The 24,231-nt window shown below is 44.6% G+C and overlaps 1 protein-coding gene across 1 annotated transcript; it reads right to left on the bottom strand.

The window, feature by feature from the left end:
• Positions 1-207: 207 nt before the first annotated feature.
• Positions 208-23,170, bottom strand: LOC144943719 (coatomer subunit gamma-2). The gene is made up of 23 exons (XM_078871491.1): positions 22,997-23,170; positions 21,313-21,365; positions 20,797-20,877; positions 20,300-20,371; positions 19,858-19,937; positions 18,938-19,013; positions 18,113-18,205; positions 16,746-16,990; positions 15,398-15,531; positions 14,015-14,082; positions 13,252-13,440; positions 12,022-12,117; positions 11,382-11,625; positions 10,726-10,801; positions 9,887-9,990; positions 9,645-9,773; positions 8,917-8,985; positions 8,184-8,323; positions 6,039-6,210; positions 5,495-5,592; positions 5,197-5,335; positions 2,953-3,051; positions 208-2,208 (listed from the first exon to the last, which is right to left on the bottom strand). Exons 1-23 carry the CDS (start codon positions 23,031-23,033, stop codon positions 2,078-2,080), a joined length of 2,625 nt encoding a protein of 874 aa, XP_078727617.1. The 5' UTR covers positions 23,034-23,170; the 3' UTR covers positions 208-2,077.
• Between the last annotated feature and the right edge of the window lie 1,061 nt (positions 23,171-24,231).

A 24,231-nucleotide genomic window follows, 5' to 3' on the forward strand; every position in this document is an offset into this window, starting at 1 on the left:
CAGGAGCGCTGTGAACATCTACACGGTGGCGTTAGCAATACTTGTATTGACTGCTGTGAATGTTTGTTGATCTTCTTTCGCACCGTACGTAGCCAACCATGCTCAACGGAAGAGGCAATTATTAAATTTTTTCAACATAGCAATGCAAACCTAGAAATGGCATAGGTAGTATAACAATCCGTACACGATGTGTAATCAATAAAAATCGACCATGAACCCAGACACTTTTAGTATTTATTTTACTTTATTTCAAAGTCATATATGTCATTACAGTATCAATGGATCTTACAGAATGTGCATGTTTTTTTTTGCTTTTTCCAAAAAAAACAAACCTTGCACACTCAAGAGAAAATTATGAAAAGACACCAATAATCCTGATTATCACTTTTTGTATAAGTAATCAGAGAAAAAAAAGAAAATCTATGCAATAAAAATCTGGACACTTGCTAAGTATTTACAGACCGCGTGCTGAGGATGTTACGTTTCTTTATGGGGCGATGCAATCACACGAACCCCCATCTTAGCGGATGAATTGGACTTCACTGTTCCTGTAATTAAACGCCAGCCAGCCCGACACCGGATTTCTAAGAGCTTAAGATTATAAGGAATGATAGTTTTACAATAAAGAACACGCTATACTCTTCCCAACACTTAACATTTTAAGATCTTCTCGGGCCAACATGCGTGGCACTCGGAATTGCAGCTTTCTACGAAACAGCAGGCTCTCATTTACACCGTTTAAAAAATATATATGACACGATGCATCACCTGCCCTCGTCACTAATCGCCTTCATACCCCTCTGCGATAATGGAACACTCCAAAGGAAACAGCGTATGAGCATCGACAGTTGAAGTCACACTCAGGAAGCGTTTATATTTGGACCGTCCCATGCTGTGTGGGGGTGCAGAGATTTATCTCCTCTTGGACGAACCTGTGTACGAGAGGACTCGACTGCTTGTGAGATTCTGACTGGGTTGCGGAAATTAAAGTGCCCCTTTGAAGCCAATTGGACAATGCTGTTAAAGCGATGGCTCAATTTTTGCTCGGCATTCACTGCAAAAGCTCTCCGTGGTTTGGTGACAATCACTGGGCACCATACAGGGCTTGATTATAGAACACGTGTCTTTTTATGCTGACAAGTTGCCCTTGACAACTGGGTCAGGCCAACGAGCAGCAAGGTTACTTTCCCATCAAGTCAATGAAAGGCTTTGTTCACGCTATGCAACAAACAGTACTCTTTTCATGTCGACTTTATTTCTGTTTAAGTGTGAAATATTTAAGGCAATAATCCAGTTTGTGGAAATAGAAGAACGACAACGGTGGATGTGGTAAATAATCCGGCGTAAGTGGGAAATGAGGTTACCGTGACCCCAGCAAACCTTGGAACTCAGTTCTGGTGTTCCTCATGCGGCAATGACGTATCACGTTCGTGACAACTGCAAGGATAAAGCTTGACCAAAAGCAAGAAATACAATGAAAATAGGCTGCTGCGGGGAACAGTCACAAAACTCTTCAAGTGATACGCATCATCCCTTATTAAAAGCCAACGGCCTCAACAATTTAGACTAAATACGAATGCCAGGCCGTGCTAGCTTACCTTGTGAATCGGATATGGACTGCATGGGCCTGTCTGAACATCAACATCTTGTGAAACGGACTCCATCAATACCACACTACACCGTAGCCCACCCCTAGTTTCCACAGTAGCTCATGATAGCAAAACTTCTGCTCCACACAAGCTGTCAGCATTCTTAAGAGTGGATAAAAGGAGGCTGGGGTACAGATCGCTGACACAGGTATTTAATTTCTCTTTTATAAACAATTTCAGAAAAGTAATGTACATGATGACACGATGTGGCATTGCTTTGGAAGTATGGGATAAAACAATTTGGAGGCTTCAACAGAACGTCCCTCTGACAAATTGCAAACACTACCTATGGTCTCACTGCTTGAATCTTGTTGGTGTTCTTCGTCTGATGATGCAATAGGTCGGGAGCTGGGGGAGAGGAGTGTGGTTGCAGATGGGTGTGGGAGGAGGTGGTGGGGGGGGCGCTAGGCAGGTTTGAGTGACCACCCCTAACCCACGGATGAGATGATGACGTCGCTGACCACCGCATCCTGGCTGCGCACGGTCACCTGCATGGTAACGCCGTCCGCCAAGGCCAGCCGAGCTCGCACCAGCACGTCGTGTCCGCCGCGGTACACACCTGCGGTATCAAGACGGCAAAACATCCCCCCCCCCAATTCCTGTTTTAACGTTCATTGACTGCAGGGTATAACTGATTAGAATGTATATGTACAGCAATGCAGTGGGGGTGGAAGGAGGAATATTCAAGGTATAAGCAAGTATACAAATCAACCCATTATCCCTTCGAAAGCTACCAATGTCCTGGATTGGCTGAAACAGTCACAGCGTTTCACCAGGTGCCCTGAAGAATTTTAGTAAATTAGGATGTTTGCAACCAGTTTAAAATGTTCTGCCCTCAAGCTCGACTCAAAAAGGCAGGGTTACACCTTGGCAGTGCATGTGGAGTATTCGGGGCGGGGGGGGGGGGAGGCCTTCGAGCAGCAGGTGGGGGTAACGGTGAGAAAAAGGCTAGGCCCCTCACTGTGTGAGTGGAGCAAGCGGTTGAAGGGGCATGGCTTCTTAAGTGGGTGGAGCCGACACTGGGAGAACCGGCCTCCTCAGCAGGCCTCCTCATTAGGCCTCCCAGAAATGTGGTACCTTTTTACCGTCTGGGGCAAGCGTTGACAGTCTCTTTATGAGGGGCAGCACAGCACGTAAAATGAGGGCGTTTAGTGCGGCCAATGCTAAGCAAAACTGCCGGCCTGTCTGTCCCATGCTGTAAATGTTTACCGTGACATAACGCCGACAGCAAATGTACTTCGGGGGGGTGAGAGAAAAACAAAAAACCCAACAACACAAATCCTGGGAACAGTCCAGAACGCACCTGCCAAGTAGAGCGTGTGTGAGCTTTTGTTCTCGGGCACCTTCTCAGAACGCTCACAAGGCTGCATGCCCAGGAAGCTCACAATGTTCTTCACGGTCTCTGCAAACGACACGCGGCCAGTATAACGGATCGAGCTACCGACACGACCGCCCACTCCCGCTAGCTGCCACTCACTGCCAAAGCGCTGCAGTGATGTCATTTCACGTGTACATTATCATCACCGTCGTCATCATCATCAGGATCAGCGGTTGGCATGGGCAATGTTTGCATGCATTCCCACTTCTTTGTTTGCCTGGCTCCCAGGCCTTGGGGCAGTCGCTCCGTCAGCACAATAAATAGCTACGCCACTGATCACCATCATCCTCATTACCATCGTGCACGGGCCAAATCATGTCTTGTAAATGCTTGGCCCACAGGGACCCACTACAGCTCAGCATTGGAGTATCCTGTCAAGCACTGGCCCAAGCATTCCATTTGGGATACACTGCCTCGGGACAATACATGTGGAATAGATAGTAATTAAACAATAAAGACCTCTGTTCTAGCTACCAGTTGACAATAATGTTTTGTTTCAAAAAAGATTAAAACTCAACGTAGAACATTAAACAATTGGTTATGTTCAGTAAAATGATAAATACAGACATTTACATGCCTCTTATTGAGGTCATGTAAACAGCCAATTTTAATGAAAATAGTAATTAAATAAGTTTTTGATGTGTGGAGTTAAGTGGTTGTCAAGTGCCAGAATGCCTCTAAGTGAATATACAGTGAACAAACTGTGGAAGCAGAAGTAGTATTTCACAGTGTGACCCAGCACAGCGCTTACACCTTGAAAGCTTTGCTAGACACATACACACAGTACAACACCCATATGTAAAGCTACCATCACAAATATAAAAATAAATTGTCAGCCTCTCAGCTACAGAGAAGAACTACCATGTGAAGAATGGCAAGGCCTCAAAAACACGTGTTGTGTGTGGCCATCACAACTGCTTCTTGTGTTCAGTTTGTTGTCCTTCCCCGCACATCCGATTAGCACGGTTGACAACGTACAGTGCAAAAGAAGTTCAATATACATACACCATGTTTACCCTATCAATGACTGATAACATTTAAATGGTCATTTATTGCTGTGGTAAAGTTCATTTTATTTTAATAAACCTATGCATTGTATCAATAAAAAGTAATTGTATGTTCATGATTGAGTGTGGGTTGTGGGCAGAGTAAGGACCAAATCAGTGGCAAAGAAGGTTGTGATCAGAAGATAAAATCAACGCAGAAGATAACAGCACATAATACGACCACGAATATATTTCTACGTCGACCGCAATGATTGGTAAACCTTTACCAAACGACACCACTTTAAGGTATTCGCACCATTTTGAGTTGTCATGCTGTAAGGGAAAAACAGGTTAAATAAACGGCTCACACGTTCAATTGTTTGATTTGCACATGCGCATCCGCTTGGCATGCCCTTCAAAGCCATCTCCAAAAATACTCAGCGATTCAATAGACTCAGCGATTCAATAGATGTCTGAACGATACATTGGTGTTACTGCCTTTCATCTTACGGAGCTTAAATTATTCAAGGGAGAACGGGCAATAATGCCTGGCGATTTGTGGTGCTTTGGTAAAGTGCTACGACATGGATCAGAAACAAGCACAGTGATGAGGAAAATGGAAATAAATGCAGAAAGGTGGTTGTGCTTGGAATTACATTGCAAGGCAGAAAAGGGGAGCACAAGGATGAGAGAACAAATGCAATTTACAGACATCATGTTGACCGTTTGGAAAAGTATGTGGGGACTTGGGCAAAAACCGTTTCTGGAAGGCATGATGGCTGGTTGTCGAGTCTAAGGACAGAGCGGCAGCCAAATGATAGAACAAACCCAATGAGATGTCCAAAGAGGAAATGGAGCTCTAAGATGAGCTCATGTTCAGGTGCTAAACGGACTGTTAGATCGTAGGAATGTGACAGGATGGTGACAGCTTAGGGAGGACTCTTTATTCAGAGTGGATATACCATATTCTTTCAGTGCAGCGTGGCCTTGCGTGCCAGAAAATCTTGAGGGCATTTAAGATCGAAGGAGCTATACTGGATAGCAGCACCCATACCAATCAGGTACTCGGATGCAAAAAAAATGTGTTCCCTTCACCAACCCACACCAAGCAACATAGTGATATATAGTAAAACAATCTCAAAGAAGGGATAAATGGATGATGATGATGACGACAAGCACATACCTTCGATGGTCTTGGTGGCGGTGAGCGCAAAGGTGTCCTCCTTCTCGAACTCTTCGCCCACCTCGTCCCACGCCGCTGAGAAGTTGGGCTTGAGCACCTTCTGGATGTGGTCACCCAACACCACCTCCACGTCCTCCAGCTGCGTCACGACCGACGGCGCAAGTTAACAAAACCTGCGCTGCGACCGGCACGGCTGCACCAGCAGTTTGTGGTACTTGTTTTTCTCAACGGCGCAAATTGCATTCAATTGCGAAATGCTGCCAGCGGGGGGGGGGGGGGGGGCAGTGGACCCACTCACCACATACTCGTCATCGTAACCATCCTCTTCAGCCACACCAGTGTTGGGGTCGCAGTCTTTCACCATGAACTTCATGGTGCAGCTGAACGTGCACGCGACTGGTGGGCAGGGGAGGGAGACACAGCACGGTCAGACTGCAGCACCAAACTAAAGTACCAAACGAAACAAAAAATCTATTTTTATTTTACCAGGTAAGGCCCACTGAGCAATATTTTTTTTTCAGAAGCGACCTGCCCCCAATTGATAGCTCAACGAAGTGGCTCATCATGTGAAAATTTATAGCAGCCAAAGAATCTAAAAGCACGTTTCTAAATGTGGAGGGAAAACCGGAGACTCCGGAAAAAAAGATCCACGCAACCACTAGGAGAACATGCAAACTCCAAATATACAGGCGTCAGGGTCAAGATCGAATCCACGACATTCTGTATACCAGGCGAGGTAGCTAACATCTCGCCACTGTGGCGCCCCCAAGCACAATGGGTGCGTGTGTGTCCTCTGGCCACCATTCCCAGTTAAGGTCAAAGACCGCAGTGAGAGGCCTCACCGGCGGCGGGGTCGTCTTGCGGCAGGCCGACGAGCGTGTATGTGGTGCCGGGCTGGTTGTAGGGCAGGCTGGTGGCCGGGATGCACGTCAGGACTTCGTAACCCTCCGAGGGCTCCATTTGCACGGTCACCTTCTCCAGAACCTGGTCGTTGAGCGTGTTCGTGCAGTCGAACTGCAGCGTTGCGGAGGGGATAATAAAGAATGTTTGTACTTGCATTCATATCAGACCCAGGAATCTGAATATTTATTTATACTGGAGGAATCCGATGAGCTATAAAGCTCTTTTTGACAGATGTCCAGTAGGAGCGGGTCAGAACGTTACAACAACAAACAGTAGAAAAACATGCGAGTAGTGCACGTTAGTTCAATCAAGTAATTTAGAGGGAGCAAGAATACATCTTAAGGACACAATGTCACGAAAAGTAAATTATATTCTTGGTTCTTTCGGTAAAGTCACGTAGACGGGAAATAATAAAATAATAATAAAAAATAAAATTCTCACGACGTTTCGATTGCAACACAAGCAATCATCATCGTGAAAAATTTTCTTGTTGAATTTTTATTATTTTATTATTTCCCTTCTACGTGACTTTACCGAAAGAACCAAGAATATGAACCCCTGCAGTCACGAAAGCTTTAACTCGAAATATAAGTAAATTGTTCTATCTGCTAATTTATCACTCACAACAGTGTGTACACTGTTATTGGTCGTCTTGAAAACGTTTCGTGATTCTAAATTCAAGTGCGCTATGTGAAGTGATCTGTTCAATTGTGTTTTATTTCTGTTGGTACTTTGGAACTTGTTTCATACTCGTAAGATGCACGTTCACAAGTAATATATGAAGGTGAAAATGATGATGAGTAAATGAAAATGAGGCTAACACATTGGCACAGCCTGTGTACGCGAATTACATGGTTATTCAAACACGTGCCAAGACGATAAATTATTTGGTTATAAGTTTGGTTCACTTCCCAACTCTGTCAATTCAATGATAGATGAAGGCCTCCTGGCATCATATTGGCCATGGAGGTTCTTTGGTTATACTTCACGCAGGTCAGTCTGGGTTGGTGAAGGGAGACGGACGGGCGGACGGGCACGTAAACCCAAGACTCAACGCTGATATTAAGCCGCGACCAAGAATTTAATCCTTGGCGCCGGGTTCCTAGTGCAATGTGCTAAGCACAAAGTCATTGCTCCACAGTTGGTTATAAGGGAGATACCTAACTAAGCCCTAGGTAAATGTCTATGTGAAGTCCTTTGTGTGTCTGTGGATACAATGGCAAGTGTGTGAAGTTAAATCCATGAAAGGTTTTACACCTTTGCTTCCATTCCTGGCCATGAACACCATTGGCAATCGGTATCTAAACCTGGTCTTCACCTGTCCAAGGTGGACTCAGAAGACAATTAATTACCGGTGCAGTCATGTGAATATCAGGAATGAGTAGACAAAGCTTCACTCCACCGTGTGCCATGCTGGCTTTGAAACGTGCTTGCTAACAAAACACTTACCCCACCAGCTTAAACAGATAAAGGCTATTTGTTCTCAAGAAAATTAACAATTCTCCCACTTCTCCGTACTTCCACCCACATCCAAATTATCACCAACTTCCCTATTCCCCTAGTTGTGGCTTCTATTAATATACACGGCAGTAACATTGCACACTGGCATGGGGGTTGTGGTGATTAAGACAGCTTGTCCGTGGTATGTAACACCACTGATATTAGCTTGATTATTGTTAAATATTTAATTGAATTAATTTTTGCTTATGACAAAATCACCCAGAAAAGCACCCAATGTCATCATACGTGAGAAGCTAAGCAGATTTGAGCTTGCACAGTGCACTGGGGTCAGTGACAATGCCAAAAGACTGCGTGGCTAAATACCACTGTTGCAATGCACTCTCTCCACCTTCACCAGCTGGAATAATCAGCATGGTGAGGTATGGGTCACATATCCCCTCATGGGCCACAAGGTATGGGGGAGGCCCTCAATCAGCAGGGCATTCACAAAACAGGCTGCATATGTACTGAACATCCATAGGCTCACACTAACTCAGCACAGATGCATATCCTCTCAAGCCTGAGAAACAGTTGCAGGGTGGTACATGTTGTACACGTTTTTTAATGTTTGTCGCGTGACTCACCTGAAAGACAATGTGCTTGCGGAAAGTGTGCTTGATGCAGCGCACCACGTACTCCGTCTCCGACTCTGTGAGCTGCGTCGGTGGCGATGACTTGAACAATGGGCCCAGGTTCTTGAACTCGGGGATGGCGGAAAGTTGCTCTGTTACATCGCAAACACACGCGTCGCAAACACCTCAAATCTTTGCCGGCGCAGCTTCTCTCCAATGTAATTTCAGGTTTGTACCGCGTGTTGTTCGGTTTGATGTACAACACCTCCGATCCACATGCTGATAAGTTCCTGACGAAGCTCCCAGCAAGTGAAGTTGATATGTTATACATCATGCAGAACAACATGCAGTATGACAAGAAAACACATTAGAAAGCTATACAGCACAACAGTGAAAACATATGCAGTAGTACCATCACAATAATCACATTTCATGAAGTACAACGAAAGCGATGCATGTTTACCTCGGACAAGGCTACGAGATCATTTCCCTATCAAGTGGGAATGCGCAGGACACATTACTGGAAGAAGGGATGATGGCCGGTGGTTGAGACTAACGATGGAGTCAAAGGTGAGAATGTGTCTGATAGTACGTTCACAAAAGAGATGGTGCTAAAGCGTTATGTCGCAGGACTGTTAGAGATGGTGACATAAGTGAATTGATTATTGCTGCCGATGATGATGAATGCTATGATACATATTAAGTATGCATCCAAAAGTTGCGGTACATGACTGTGTAGGCACACCTTGAAAGATCTCTTGGCGAGAAGCCACCACCTTATCAGGCTGCTTGTGTGTGATGATCGGACCCGTTTCTGTGTACAGAATGATAAAAAAAGAGACAGACAGACAACCATTGCAGCATAAATCTTTCATCAGCTTGTGGTATGGTGCCATTACCACATCAGCAATGACATTGTACCTGTCGAACAAAGTCAAATGAATATAATATGCAAATAGGATTTCACAGAAGAAAACTAATGTCATACCTTGATAGGCCCACCCATGTTAAGGACCCCTTCAATCAGATTGTATCTACCCCTCAATGTAGTAAGCAAAATTTATCTTTATATTCACGTATTGCTTAGTTATTTTAACTCCCTATAATTCCTTTCAATTCAAGAATCACATTTATTCTTATCTGCTGTACTTCTTATCTGCTATACTATAAACGTTGTCTGTTACTCACAATGAAACTCCCTCCCATCATCTCTTCTCTCATGTTCCTAGGGCCTTGCTCAATTCAAAAAAATCGTATCTGCCACATTTTGGGCTCTGTGTTGTAGGCCATAGAGCCTGCCTTCAATAACTGTGATTAATAGAATGTGCACACCAACCCATAGATGTATTTTCGAGTGGTACCGCATGTTGCTTGAAGGCATGCCAAAAAACGTGTGGCATCTCCTATATAGAGCACAACCGTGAAAACCTACACAGCCCTGATGTGCCCGCTCCTCCCGTCACAAGCACTCACCGGTTGTTCTCTGTTCGGCCAATGGGGCAGTCGCCAAAGGCACCGACTTCATGTCGAAAGGCTTTTCCGACGGCTCCAGCGTGTACTGGTGCAGAGCCTTCTCCAGACCGGGCACGGACACGGCAAGACCTAAACGATACACGAGCAGGTCTCAAAATCCCAGCACCGCACCCGTACGCCGTTGGCGCAGCCAAGGCCATTTTCACCACCATCATCAGTCTGTCGTGCGAAGTGGGGCCCACCGTTGAGGATGTAGACAGCGTTGAGGGCCTTTTGTTTCTGCTGGAGGATGTTGAGGTAGAAGGTGGAGCGATCTCGGACCTCATCATCACCGTCCATCATGCACCTGCCACACAACAGCAAAAATCCAACTCTCTGACAAACATAACGAAACCTTAACTCTTTAATTGCCTGTGCCTGTTAACCAGGGGACATGCTGTCAGAAGCAGAGTGCAGTGAATACAAATTTAAACTATTTCTACTGTACTATGCTCACACACTATGCTCCCTATTCCTGGGTCTTTCGGTAAAGTCACGTAGATAGGGTCAAAGAAAAGAACAAAAAGCACAAAAAAACTACGACGTTTCGATCGCAATGCAAGCGGTCATCTTTTTTTCTTTTTTTTTCCTGAAGACGAACGCTTGCTTTGCGATCGAAACGTCGTAGTTTTTTGTTATTTTCTTTGAACCAATCTACGTGACTTTACCGAAAGACCCACGAATATGAATTCCTGCAGTCACGAAAGCTTGAATTCACTATGCTCCCTGCTTTGACATACCCGCACTGACCAGTGTGTCGAAGAATGGTTCAAATATCTCCTATGACCCACATGGTGCAGGAGAGACTCATCCAGAAGTAGATAGACAAAAAGCGTCGTACATCCAAAACAACCAGAACGTGAATGCGTAAATAGACTGGCCGTGACGAGCGTGGCTTACTAGCTGTCCAAAAGTTAGGGGGCGTTTGTGAGTGGTATGGTTGCGGTGAAATAATGGGAGGCTTTGGCAAACATGCTGTGGGTAAATAACGTTTAATACTGCGACAGTGGTGTAAATGGGGTTAAACAAAGGAGTCGGTTACCTCTGCAGTAGAACGAGAATGCTGGGCAGCAGGTCATCATTCTGAGCACCAAACTTTGCAAGGGCGCTGACGGCAGCTGCACAAGGAGGACACCATCATTTTAATTCTTTCCAGCAAAGGTTGAACTCGCTCATACAGGAGCTTGTCCATCCATGTATCGGTCCGTAATGGGGGGAGGGGGCGGCACTAGAACTCTCGTCAAGGTGATCAAATATGAACCAACCTCTAGTATAAAGCCCATTATATGCTTTTCTTTGTATGGTAGTGCTATTGACGGATGTGTTGAGTTTTTTGTTATTTTTGCTTGTGCACCATTGCCATCGCAGTATGACCAAATAATTTGTAGTATTACGTGTTTTTCGATTGAAAACTGGAAAAATGTATGAAAGGGTTGCCAAAAACTTGGGAGACACAAACCAGAGTATAAACGACTATTTGCGAACATGTAACCACATTTTACTCTGACAGTTACCCATCCGTCGGCGTCCATACAGAGCATTAAATAACTCAACACTTCAAAAGCATTGCACAATTCCATACGTAAACTTTTGTTTTTTTAACAGGGGCTGTTGAAACACCGCCAGCCCTCCCACTTTTCCGGTAACAAACTTTCCGTAACGGGCTCAGCGGAGAGAAAAAACGATGGATGCACAGACCGGCGCGGACAGCCTCGTTCTCCAGGATGACGCGGTTGTAGATGAAGCGGATGTACTTGGAGGGCGTGGCGGTGCGCGGGCCCTCGCGGCCCAGCAGGTGCAGGATGCGCGTGGCCAGAACCGTGTGCTCGCAATCCTCGATGAACTCGCAGAGGTGTGACAGGCCCGTCTCCTTGCTCTCCACGCCCTCCTCGATGATGCTGATGATGCAGTCCACGATTGCCCGCTTGTACTCAAACCCGCCCTGAGGTCGGAAAGCACATCGAATATATTATTTCAACAAATACGTATGCATACAGCAGCCCAATTTGTATTTGTTAATACTCAATGAACTGACTATATACAACGTAATTGTGACCTTTTATCACGTGCGTATTGTTCTGCTTTCATGACCCAAATCTCCCTGGAAATGGAGACAATTTTTGTCGCAACTGGCTCTCACGTGGTTTTAAATTTAGGATATTGAGTAAATAAAAAAGGCCAGATTCACATCGACCAAAACATGACCTTGAACATTTTCCCTATTGTTGGTGATGGAAACTGCAGAACATGTTTGGCAATAATAGCACAAAGGTAAAAACGCATCAATGATTTAACCCAACCCGGTGCGCGGAACACAGAGCGGTAAACTTGTGCTCACCTCATCCCGCAGCATGGACGAGAGGAAGTTCATCATGACGGAGTGTTTGCGTGGGTATTTCTGGCAGAGGGCGCTGATAGCCTGAACCACCACTACCTAGAAAGAGACACAAACGAGTATCAGCAGCCAACCGTTTACCACAAACAGTTCTAGGGATCATTGATGTTGAAAAATTTGGTTCTGAAATGAGAAATTATTTCGACAACAATGTTTACAGCATCACAAGCAACTGTAAAGATCAACTGTATGCTCACAACAGGAATAAGAACATGGAATGTGTAAACATTCTATATATGTCAGCTTGCTTGATTGTGTAAGATCTATATATTAACATCTACTGATAAATCATTAAAAACGGAAAGGCTATGCAAGACAGTGCAATGAGCTAATCTATCATCTGACCACAAAGTGGAACCAATGATATCTCCCTAATGATTACAGACTCAGTCAGTTCATTTGCTTGGACAACTAGGGTCTGCTGCATTTATTCAGATGACCTCTGTGCATGGTCTCATTCCAAGCCTACTTTGACAGCAAGAGACAAAGAGACATTGGACCTGTTTATGGATCCAGGATAGGGTCGAGTGCCAATGAGGCCTTCGCCAGATTGGTGATCTGACATCAGTGCCAGGCTTTACGGCTTCAAAAGAAGGGGTGGTTTGATCTCAGCATGCAGCAGGTCCACAGACTGAGTCATCAATATCTGACAAACACTTCAATATCCCACGAGTTTTCGGACATGACTGCCAACCGATAGTTGAATTTTCCCAACTGCATTTCATCAGTAAAGGATGCACTGAGAAGGGCTTACACTTTGCAGAAAGGCTCTTAAAAGGAAGAGCGGCACGGTGGCTTAGGTATGCAAAGTGTTCGAAAACAGAGTTTGCACTGCTGTGATCTCGAGTTCCAATCAGTTTAATTCTAGATTTGAAGCTTTCGTGACTGCAAGGATTCATACTCTTAGTTCTTTCAGTAAAGTCACGCAGGTAAAACATTTAATCAAAATTAATAAAAATAAAACAATAAAAATCACGACGTTTCGGAGGCAACACAAGTCTCCGTCATCAGGTGGGACCGTCACAGCTAGATTTACTGCACCAATCAGTTTAATCACGAGCAGTAAAGTAACTGATTACCGAATGGGTCGGTTATGACTTCCAGATATGAATGTGTGTGACAGGCGGTGTGGGAGCCCTTCCGTGCCGCCTTCCGGCGTGGGCGTGCACGCACCTTGAATTCATCGGAGATCTCGGACATGAAGGAAGAGATCTGCTTCATTAGGCGATCAATGCTACTCTCGCTGCCGGTCTTCAGCAGCGTGGTGATGGCCAGCGTGGCGATGCTGCGGTTTGAGTCCGTGATTAGGTTCTCCAGGTCCAGGTTACACGCGGTCACTGCTGACGGGTGCTTCATGGCGACCTGCATGGTGCGCGTGCACAAAGGTTCACCGTATAAGCCGTGCAGACTATACAGCCCATGACTTCGTTTCACAAGAGTGACCTGCGATAAATGTTCACTCAACACTGAATTTTTGCTGTACTAATTGAGTACTAGAGACAGGTTATTTAGGCCTGGCACAATTTTCTTCTGCTACGATTTACTGAATTGTCACGGCTCAAGGTAATTGTTAAAGAATCAACTACTTCTGTCCTTGCATTGCTTGTGGAATCAGTCTAGCCCGCAGAGTTTCCGAGACAATTCTGGCTATCCATGAAATAATCACATATTGCACATATGAATGAAAAGAAATCCAATTCTTACATGCAGAATGTATCACAAGCATATTGATTTTATTCAACAAAGCATGCATTACATTTGTAATTGCTAAATGTCTAAATGAATACCTTGTACATTCAACTTTAAATTGTATCAACTCCATGCTGTTTCTAATTGAAATAGCATCGATGTTGTTGATTAACAGGGGCCTTCATTACGAGCGTTCCTGCCGGATCGTGAACATTTATTTTCAAAGCCGGTGAGCGATGCGCGATACCTTATTGAGCGTGCGCACAGCTGCGTAGCGCAGGGCCGGCTTCGGGGAGCTGCAGAACAGCTGCAGCACTGGAGACGGGGACACAAAGGAAACGCAAGGCAACACACAGTGCAGGAAAAACATAAAGACTTGAACCTTTTGTCAACACTAAATTGTATCTTTCAAACCCATTGCTGACTTTACATATACACACCCAAATATCGACTCCTTACCTAGCTGGAGAGAAGGCCTGTGATGATTGAACATCACCCCTGACCCAGATTGATGATGGATTTTCACAACTCTGGGTCATAACATCTCAAATTAAATTCTTTTTTTCTCTTGTTTGTATTGTCCATCTCTTTCATTTCATTAGACAAAACAATGACACCAATTTGTAAAGTTAATCTATTCATGAAATTTGATGCTTGCACTGTGAAATAATACATTTTAATTATTAAATTGATGCCCAAAGGTTGTCATGAATGTCATCACGTATTGTCAGAGCTCATTTAAATATGAATCCACAATGCTTCCACTACATCTTTTAATTGGACAAGATGTAGTGCAATTAAACAATAATGGCTCATTCTTCAAAAAACGCATTACATGTTTTATTTAGAGCAAAATCCGACTGCGAATACGACATAACATGTTAAGGTACCTTGTCCAAGCAAAACGTTGAAAAGAGTACTGTGCATGGCTTGCAGCAATGATTATACTGTGCAATCATATAATCAAGAGGTGTCACTGACCATCACAGGCACAGCTTGTGACTGATACAGCACCAGCTCAGATCTCACCTCTGCCAGTACACATCACCGCATGGCGTGCGAGAGTTTGTATTTCTTTCACCATCAATTCGCAGCCCTTATATTCCTCAGTGGTACGGAGCATCAAGTACATTTGTGTTGACACGCACTCAATTTATGCATTGCTGTAAATAAGACGGCCAATGACAAAATCAACCAAAATGCTCCCGGGCCTCATGAGATCTCTGAAGTTAAGCAAGGGTGTGGGCCTGAATAGGGCCTGGATGGTTGACGATCCTTCACAACTAAGTTGTAATTGGGCTACAGGGCTACATGTTGAGCAGAAAAAGGCAGAATATCCATAATAAATCTGTTTTGGGTTAGATCACGTAAATATAAATGTGTCGTTAAACCCGCTATCAGCCAACACAGTCAACGAGTAAGATTTGTTACGTAAACAAAACGTGCCAATTAGTTACTACTTCAGCACACCACAACCGGCGCTGACCAGCGTGCTTGAAGCATTATCAAATAACCCCTTTGATCCACACAGGATGGGTAGGCCCTCATCCAAATGGGCTGTACATTTAGACACACGCGCACACACACATGTACATCTACATCAACAGGAGAAGGTGCACCAAGTCCGCACCGGAGACAGCTGGAGCCAGCTCCTTGGCTGTGCACTTGGGCAGGTGCACGATGGCCGAAGCTGCTTCATACACGACCATCTCGTGCTTGTTCCGCAGGCAGCCTTCGATGAAGTCGAAGAGAGGGCTGTCATGCCTGTCGTCAGAAAGACACACAAGCGTGCAGCACGTGAACTTCAGTTACCAAAAGCCGGGTGGGCAACATTACGGTGACATTCTCACTGGAGTACCCCAGCAAACTGAAAGAAAAAAAACGCTCACAGTTTTTTCTGGCAAATTGCCCGATGATGCCGGATGTAATCACCAGCGAAACATCATACTCAAAACTTGTAAATGTTGTGAATTCACTCTTCAACACACCGGTGGGCTAAAGTAGAGAACTATTTGTCTTTTGTTAACGTGACACATTTTTTACTGAATGCCCGTGTCGGGTGGTGGATGGTTGCGACACATTTATAAATAACGCGATCTAACCCAAAAACCTTTGTGAATATTGGTTGCGAAAGCCGATGTGTTAAGCTCACAGTTTATTTGCCCAATATCAGCTCTGTGAACGTTTTAAATTCATGTTAATTGCTGGATTAATTGAGTGAGCAGTGTTAGGTTGTGGTAGGCAGAGATCCCAGAGCTTTGAAGCAATCACAAGGCAAGATGCTTCACTCACCGTACCCAATATAAAAATGTTGTCATCATTTCACATCAACTGGGCAAGTTTATTGAAAAAACATCAGCTCGTTCAGACAATAGACGAAAATTTTTTACTTAAGTGTCGCTATAACATGTTTCGAGCTGGGTGGCCTTAATATCTGCTGTTGGAAAATGATTGGCGATTCCATGTTTTTTATCGACACGAGCAAGACAGTTCGTCAACGCACCAATGAGCCATTAATCTCATCAGTCGTGAGAGAACGCCGCCTGACCTGGCTGGGCGACGTAGACCACACGACATCAGAGAAAGGTGCAACAGCAGGCCTTCACGTGAGCCCCATAAAATGGTAAACAAAGACAAGGACTACCACCGATGAACTGGAACTAAACATTGAAGGATTTAGCATCCATAGGAGTGACAAAAGAAAAGCTCTGACTGATGGTACATGATTGTGACAAGTCGACGCATTGGGTAGCTCTGTGTCTGAAACACCGGGTGGAATAAGGACCAAGTATGTACACAGCAGGGAACGGTCCTATCCTTATAACACGACAGATTTCCTGCAAAGTAGCACTCAGCAGGCAATACTTAATTTCAGAAATCCAGAGGGCGTGCTTGCTTGCGACCGCTATACAACACTATGATGTTACGACATATTCACATCTCCTCTTGCTCCAGGCCACAGCCGAAAGCCTCCTCACCCGCCATCCTCCTCCTCCAGCAGCTTGCTGGCGATGCGGATGAGCAGGCAGTAGGCGAAGGGGGACTTCATGCCCTGCTTGGTGAACTTGGCGACCATCTTGGAAACGGCGTTGGGGTCATTGCGGCGGATGTGGTAGAGGAGACCGAGCGCGTGATACTGCACCATGACGTTGTCGCTCGATGCCGCCTCCTGCGCTTCATTCACCCAGCGCTTCACCACGTCGAAGCTGCCCTTCATCAGGTGCTGTGCGGACAGAGAGAGCGCGGGCATGCAATTGATGTGTGACCTGAGAGAACCTTGAAAACCCACAAAATGTCATTGTCGATAAAGTATATACAAGAGTTAAGCGGGGTATTTGGGAACGTATCTGCCTTTACACCAACACTAGTCACACTGCAATAGTTTCTAACAACTATGACTGAAACATGACTGAGAGAACATCCATCACAATTACGTAGCGATAAAATGTTATCATGCAAAGGTGCAAGATGAAGTATTTACATCGCAGTTGGCGACAACTTGGGGAGCGCTTAATCCTGCAGTGGGTGGATAAATCAATGCTGATAATAATAATGACTGAAACAAGTCTCTCTGTCGAGGATTGCCAATTAGTTTCTGAGAGCCAGTCAACTGGAGTGCCTTATAAAACTCGCATGTATACAGGAAGAACATGATAAACTCCATTATCAATAGCCAGTCAGCACCCTATTTGCAGTCCTGTCTCCTGAAGGCACCTTATTGACCCTGGTATTGGGTATCTCGTACACATCACTTGAGTGTGATTTTCCAAGCCCACCTCTGTCTGGCCATCTCTGCACATTCTAAGTAGAACGTTTTATTGCTTAATTTAATGATGGAATACATATGCCGCACTTGAGATTAATAACTACATTTTATGTGTCTCAATGCAGCAAACGCATCTGAAGACATTGCACAGAAACAGTAGGCATATTTATTTTATAGAGAACATCAGTCAATTAAACAGAAGCACAGAGTCAACAGCACAGATGTCTGGGAAAGACCTTCCCATAGTGAGGGCAGCATCAGAGAAAGAGTAACCTCCCACAGAGTGCAAGGTGAATGAGGGAAGCCTTGGTTGCTGGAGCGGAGAGTGCGTGTATGTGAGCAAACTGAGATGAGAGGCGAGAAGAGTGAATCCATGGAGAATCTTGAGAATGTGAAGTACGATCTTGAAATTGATACAGAGTTGGAATGGGAGCCAGTAGAGGGATTAGAGAAAAGGTGGTTTTGTAGCTCCGTTTGCGTGTGCCACGTAGTTTGCATTGACATTTTGATCTGGAGTAAAAAAAAAAAGATGCTCCGATTTAGATAAATTAGAACAAGCATTAATGTGCACTAACGTACCAGCGATGAGACCAGCGCAGAGCTGGATACACTTGGTACCTTGTCCACAATGGCCTGTTTCATGTACCGTTCAATCCCTTGCAGCATGGTTGTCTGTTCAAGAACACAATTACAATTTGTCGTCATCAAATAGCAAGGAAGCAGAGATGCATCCCTATGTACACATATGAAACTACAAGTTTACAAATTGAAAAGGAACTAGGATAGCCGCACAAATAGAATTCACAGCAGACAAAAACTGAGCTTTTTCAATGTAAACTGCACATTAAATAGTTAAGCCCTTTCTATGGCTATTAAAAAACTATTTAAAACTTTTAAAATAAACATTTAGATCCACGAGCCTTTAGGACCAATGGTTTCCAGCAGCATATGTACAAGTCTACATTTTATAAATCACATTGGCAGTTTTCTGAGGTTATAGGCAAGAGGGCTCAATGAACAGCACGGGGATCATTCAGCACAGTTCAGCAACAATGTAATACAGGTAGTCCCCGACTTATGATGGAGATGCGTTACGACGACCTCATCGTAAGTCGAAAATATCGTAAGTCGAAAATGGCCTAGCCTACCCAGGAGTCTTAAAGAATGGTGATAATTTAGCAAAACAAAGCAATTTACAGTACCGTACTGTATAAACTATATGCGTACAGTACATCCCGGCAGCGTCCCAATGTACAGTATCGTACCTCGTACGCTGCTGCGTTTGCCTGCCGCGCGAAATGTCAAATATTTTACAATTTTGTAAGATCGAAATATCGTAAGTTGGACCATCGTAAGTTGGGAACTATCTGTACTATTTTTTTATTGTGATAACAGTGTACTCACGTCAGTGATCTTGCAAAGCGCGCGGATGGCCGGCCCTCTGTAGAGGTCTTCTTTACCAGTCATATCTTTAGTCAAACTACAAAATAAGAGAACGCATGTTTCTCAAGAAAATCTATAACCATTTGTAAAAAAAAAACTTTTGATAATGGTCAGTTAACACATTGGTGCTTCAGTGAACCGATACGTAAAATTTACATCTTTAATAAAATAACAGGTTTTCTCTAACTGCCACTAAAAGAAAAGGAAAATATCCATTTCAGCTGACTGGCCTTATTTAGGAAATAATGATTACAGATAGTATCAATCTTGATTACAGATAGCTTATATAAAGTGAACAATTTGTATTTTACCAGGTAAGGCCCACTGAGCTATACAGCTCTTTTTCACAGGTGACCTGGCTACAAATGACAGCTCAACGAAGTGGCTTATCATGTGGAAACGTATAGCGGCCAAATACTCTAAACACATGTTTCTAAATGTGGAGGGAAAAACTGGAGGACCCGGAGAAAAAAAGTCCCACGGGGAGAACATACAATACAAGGTGCTTCAAAATAGTTAACACTTATATTGGACTATCGTTTTTAATGGAAAAAGAACGGACAATACACTGCAACATGATAACAAATGTGATGTTAATAGCTTCAAAGAGTCTCCACTTGTTCGCCATCATTGTCAACACGTGCCTGAAATTTTCTCCAGGTGGTCTCCAGAGCCCGGAGGCACATTTCTCGTGGTATTGTTGCAAATTCTCGGAAGTGTAAACTTTTTTTGAAGCACCCTGTATAGCCTCGGTATGCTAAGTTGTTATCGAGTTATAATTGTGACACTTAGTTTCAAACATTGTTTTCATTAACTGCAACAAACATAACATATTCATCAAATTAACATAATTATTTTCTATTGTTTTAGCTGAACATTACCTGCTTGTCACGATTATGACGTCCTCCGAAATGTTGGCCATCTCTTTAATAGTGAGGTAGCACATCCTTCTTAGTGTTGGCTAGTGAAGACAAAGACAATAACTTTCACGCAAATATCAAAAAACAAAACCAGTAAATATTACGTAGGACATTCACACTTCTAATCTGTATGGCAAGGCCCATACAATACTACATAATTGACAACCGTGTTTCATAGTCAACCCTTTAAGGCAAAAGGCCTTCTAGATGTGCTTTACAGTAACATTTTAAGTAAGCAAATCCAATATCAGTTAAAATGTTGACAGGATGAGGCCTGTTAGTTTTATGAAACAGGCAAGACAGTGCATAATGACTTAATAAAAGATACACTTTGCTTTATTTGCCCGAAATTACCCGAGAAGGGGCTTATAATAATAGCGCAAGCACTCCCTCGTTCACTCACGTCGTTGGACTGGAAGAGCTTGGTCATTGCGAAGAACGCCTCTGTCGCTTCAGTGGTTCCCAGGTGCTCTCCCTGGTCAAAACAACGCCGCCCATCACATTCGAGCATCCGTTAAAGGCACAGCAAGAGCAATGTCACCCAAAAGGGAGCGGCTGATGAATGTTGCTTTCCCAATTCAAGTTCTAATTTTTCACTGCATACTTTCACAGCTGAACTAGTTATCAATGCCCATGTCATGGTTCTTCCAAGACATTATAAACTCAGGTCAACTCATTGACACAATGGACTGAACGTCATATTTGGTTGCAGTGTCAACACATACAACATTCATAATCAACGTTTTTGGGTTAGATCGCGTTTTTGGGTTAGATCACGTTATAACGTGCTCTAACCCAAAAACGTTGATTATGAATAATATTGGTCGCGAAAGCCTACGTGTTAAACTGACATACAACATGTATGAGATGTTGGTTTGAATAGCATATGAATAAACTCACCCGGTTGATGAGGTAAACCACCTTGGTGAGAATGTGAAGACATTTCCTTGGGTTGATTGGAGTTTCATTGAAAAGCCGAGTCTGCAAAAAGGTACAATGGGACGTTTTCCAATCTTAAATCACTGCCTCTGTATCACTTTCTTTTCTTGCACCACATAATTTATTTTATTTTCTCTGCAATAATTTTTTCTTGTTGTGTATTTTTCCCCGTTATTTACGTACTTTTTTTAATTTGCGAAGTAGTGAAGTTTGTTATTGTATTATCTGTTTGGAACTGGATAATTGATGTTCAGCGTTTTGGGATGCAACTGCATGAATGATGCTATATACAATTAACTTATTATCATCCATACAACAAACATTAAACATATTATTAATAACACATCTCAAGGTATATACCCTTAAAATAAAGCAGACACCTTAAATAATATATATAGATTGGATAATGATCAGTATGCACAATGGTTTGTTTGGTTCAAAATACACGCAGCTGCTTTGTATATGAACTACACTGACCTCTTGAAGGACAGCACTTTTTTCCAGATTTTGAAACGGGTTGGAGCCACCACCTGAAAACCAAAATGCATGACGTTATAAAGAAGTTGGTATAAGAATCTGAAAACCAAAAACGCATGACGTTATAAAGAATTTGGTATGAGAATCTGAAAACCAAAATGCATGACGTTATAAAGAAGTTGGTATAATAATCTACATATATTCACGTATTCCATCCACTGGCTTTCCATTGAACAAAGTAATAGGACTTTCTGAGGTGAAATGAATGGACGACTGCTCAGGATGAACAAACAAGATCCTCAGCTGACCCAACTGTCAAGAGCCTCCTGGTTTCGCACTCGCTCATCTCGGCGAAAGTGGCCGACGGTCATGAACCGCATCAGAACACCACATGGACGCTGTGGGTTGGCGTATTCTCATATGGAGACTCAAATGTGGAAGGTGGAGAACTTCAAACAATGGAACACCGAGTGAATAGTTGTCCACTGTAGGCTACTCATTCAGAAGAAGCATCTTTTAAAATCACTCTGCCTCTCTAAAAGCTCGTTTGACTGGGTATCAAAACGTAGTACACGTTGCTTATTCCTTCCCCCACACCTCCAATTAGCACGCCTGGCTACGTAGGGTGCGAAGGAAGTTCAACATACATACATGATCACCACTTCTGAGGTCATTTAAAGTGCCTCTAATCTACATGAACTTTACAGTACTCTATATAAAAAATCATGTAAACTATTCCGTCATTATAACAGAGGTTATTCATGCTAAACGCCACCAATAGATGTTTGATTTTCGCACAGTTAGCAAAAACAATGTATTCCTCAGATGTAATATGCTAAATTAAGAAAACAATTATGAATATGTTCGTGCAGCCATTGACAAGAGACTATCCACTCGCATCATCTGAGAACATAGTTTAATAATAATCACCGGTGACTGAAACCCGCACCTCCGATGAGCACGGTTGACGAGGTACGGTGCGAAAGAAGCTCAACGTACATACACAAAACATTATCAGCGGTGCTGGCCGTCTCTCAAGACACCGTGTTACCACATAGACCTAGCGGGGCCCACATCCTTTCGACTGACAGTCTCGATTCCCACCATCAAGGCACAGAAGACGTCTTCTCTCCGTGTGTCCCCCCAGTCCCTAACCTCCACCATGGCCTTTCAAACCGAATCGCACTGCTCCACGTCGGCCTCCCTACTGCGTGCAAGTCAGGGCGGGCCATTGATAAGTTCACCACGCTGGTCAGCGGGGGTTGGGGTTAGTGCTCGTAGAATATAGACTTTGTAGCAGAGGACGGCACGAGTGATTGTGCACGGCAATTAGCACTCTTCCGAAACGTGAAAATTTAATTATCCGACATCGTCAGTCCACTGCTGGATAAGGCCACCACCCCAGCCGCCGCCGCTACCACCACCACTCACACGATTCCCGCACGGGAACACTCCACCGAGAAAGCCGCACACGAGCCGCGTTCATCGCTCCGTCTCCTTCCTCGACGTCAAGTCCTCTCAAACAACGACAACAACCAACGTGACAACAACAATAATTCCTATCGAGTTAACATTGTGGTCAATGAGGGCCTACAGCGACACCGGCCTGAATGCGGCCCTCGACTAGGCTCGGCGGGGGGGGGGGGAGGCATCAACTACCACGCATCGCGAACACGACTCGTACCGGACTCCTCGTCCTTCTTGTCGAATTTCTTCATCATGGCTACGTCCGGAGCAAGCGATCGATAGCAACGACTGTGAGCGCCTGTGCGGCGAGAGTTGACCGTCTGTGGTGACGCGACCCCCGCCCGTCTGCGTGGCTCCGTCTCCTCCACGGGACGTGTCACTTCTACCCGGCGTGCCCCGCGGGGTGACGTGGAGAACGGGACGTCACGGCTGTATCGCGATATATCGCGATATACTGCGATATTGGGCGATATATCGCGATATACGGCGATGTATCGCGATATACGGCGATATTGGGCGATATATCGCGATATACGGCGGTGTATCGCGATATACGGCGATATATCGCGATATACGGCGATGTATCGCGATATACGGCGATATAGGGCGATATATCGCGATATAGGGCGATATATCGCGATATACGGAAGTATAGGGCGATATACCGCGATGTATCGCGATATACGGCGATATATCGCGATATACGGCGATATATCGCGATACGGCCGCGATAAATATCGCGATATAGGTACCGCTATGTATCGCGATATAGATATCGCGGTAAATCGCGATGCATTGCGATAGATATCGCGATAAATATCGCGATGTATATATCGCTCTGCTTGTTGCGATATGAGAACCAGCATGTTTATTTGTACTGGAGGAATCCGATGAGCTGTAAAGTTATTTTTTTTCACAGACGTCCAGTAGGGGCACGGGGCCAGAACCTTACGACAACAAATACAAAAAAAGACCACGATAGGAGTGTAAAGTATAACGGAAGCTAAACAAATCACCGTACAAATGTAGAAATAAAACTAAACTATGTTTTACTGGTAGGAACCTCCTGGTTACACCAGCCCACAGGGAATTATTGTGTCCGTCCGTCGTGCAGGGAGGGGCTGGGTGGGGAGGGAAGGGCTGGGTGGGGAGGGGCTGGGTGAGGAGGGTGGGGCTGGCTGGGTGGGGAGGGGCTGGGTGGGGAGGGTGGGGAGGGGCTGGGTGGGGAGGGTGGGGAGGGGCTGGGGGGGAGGGTGGGGCTGGGTGGGGGGTGGGAGGGGTGGGGCGGGGCTGGTCACCCCGTGGTGCCCTTATAAAACTCAACGTTTAAGCTACTCACGCCGGCTTGTGCCCGCCCTCACATTCGGGCATATTTGCGGAATACACCACGCCGCCGTTGACCCTGGCCATTGACCGAGCAACCCAACGTTCCTACCAGCTCCCTCCTCAGGA

Source organism: Lampetra fluviatilis, chromosome 32 (genome assembly GCF_964198595.1).
Source record: "Lampetra fluviatilis chromosome 32, kcLamFluv1.1, whole genome shotgun sequence".
In the NCBI taxonomy this organism is placed as follows: Eukaryota; Metazoa; Chordata; class Hyperoartia; order Petromyzontiformes; family Petromyzontidae; genus Lampetra; species Lampetra fluviatilis.

Coding starts and splice junctions, on each gene's coding strand:
- LOC144943719 (XM_078871491.1), bottom strand. CDS start 23,033: ATGATGAAGAAATTCGACAAGAAGGACGAGGAGTCCG. Junction 16,991..18,112: donor CTGCGCTGGTCTCATCGCTG/GTACGTTAGTGC, acceptor CTGTCCGCACAG/CACCTGATGAAGGGCAGCTT. Junction 3,052..5,196: donor CGCCACCAAGACCATCGAAG/GTATGTGCTTGT, acceptor TGTCGTTTGCAG/AGACCGTGAAGAACATTGTG.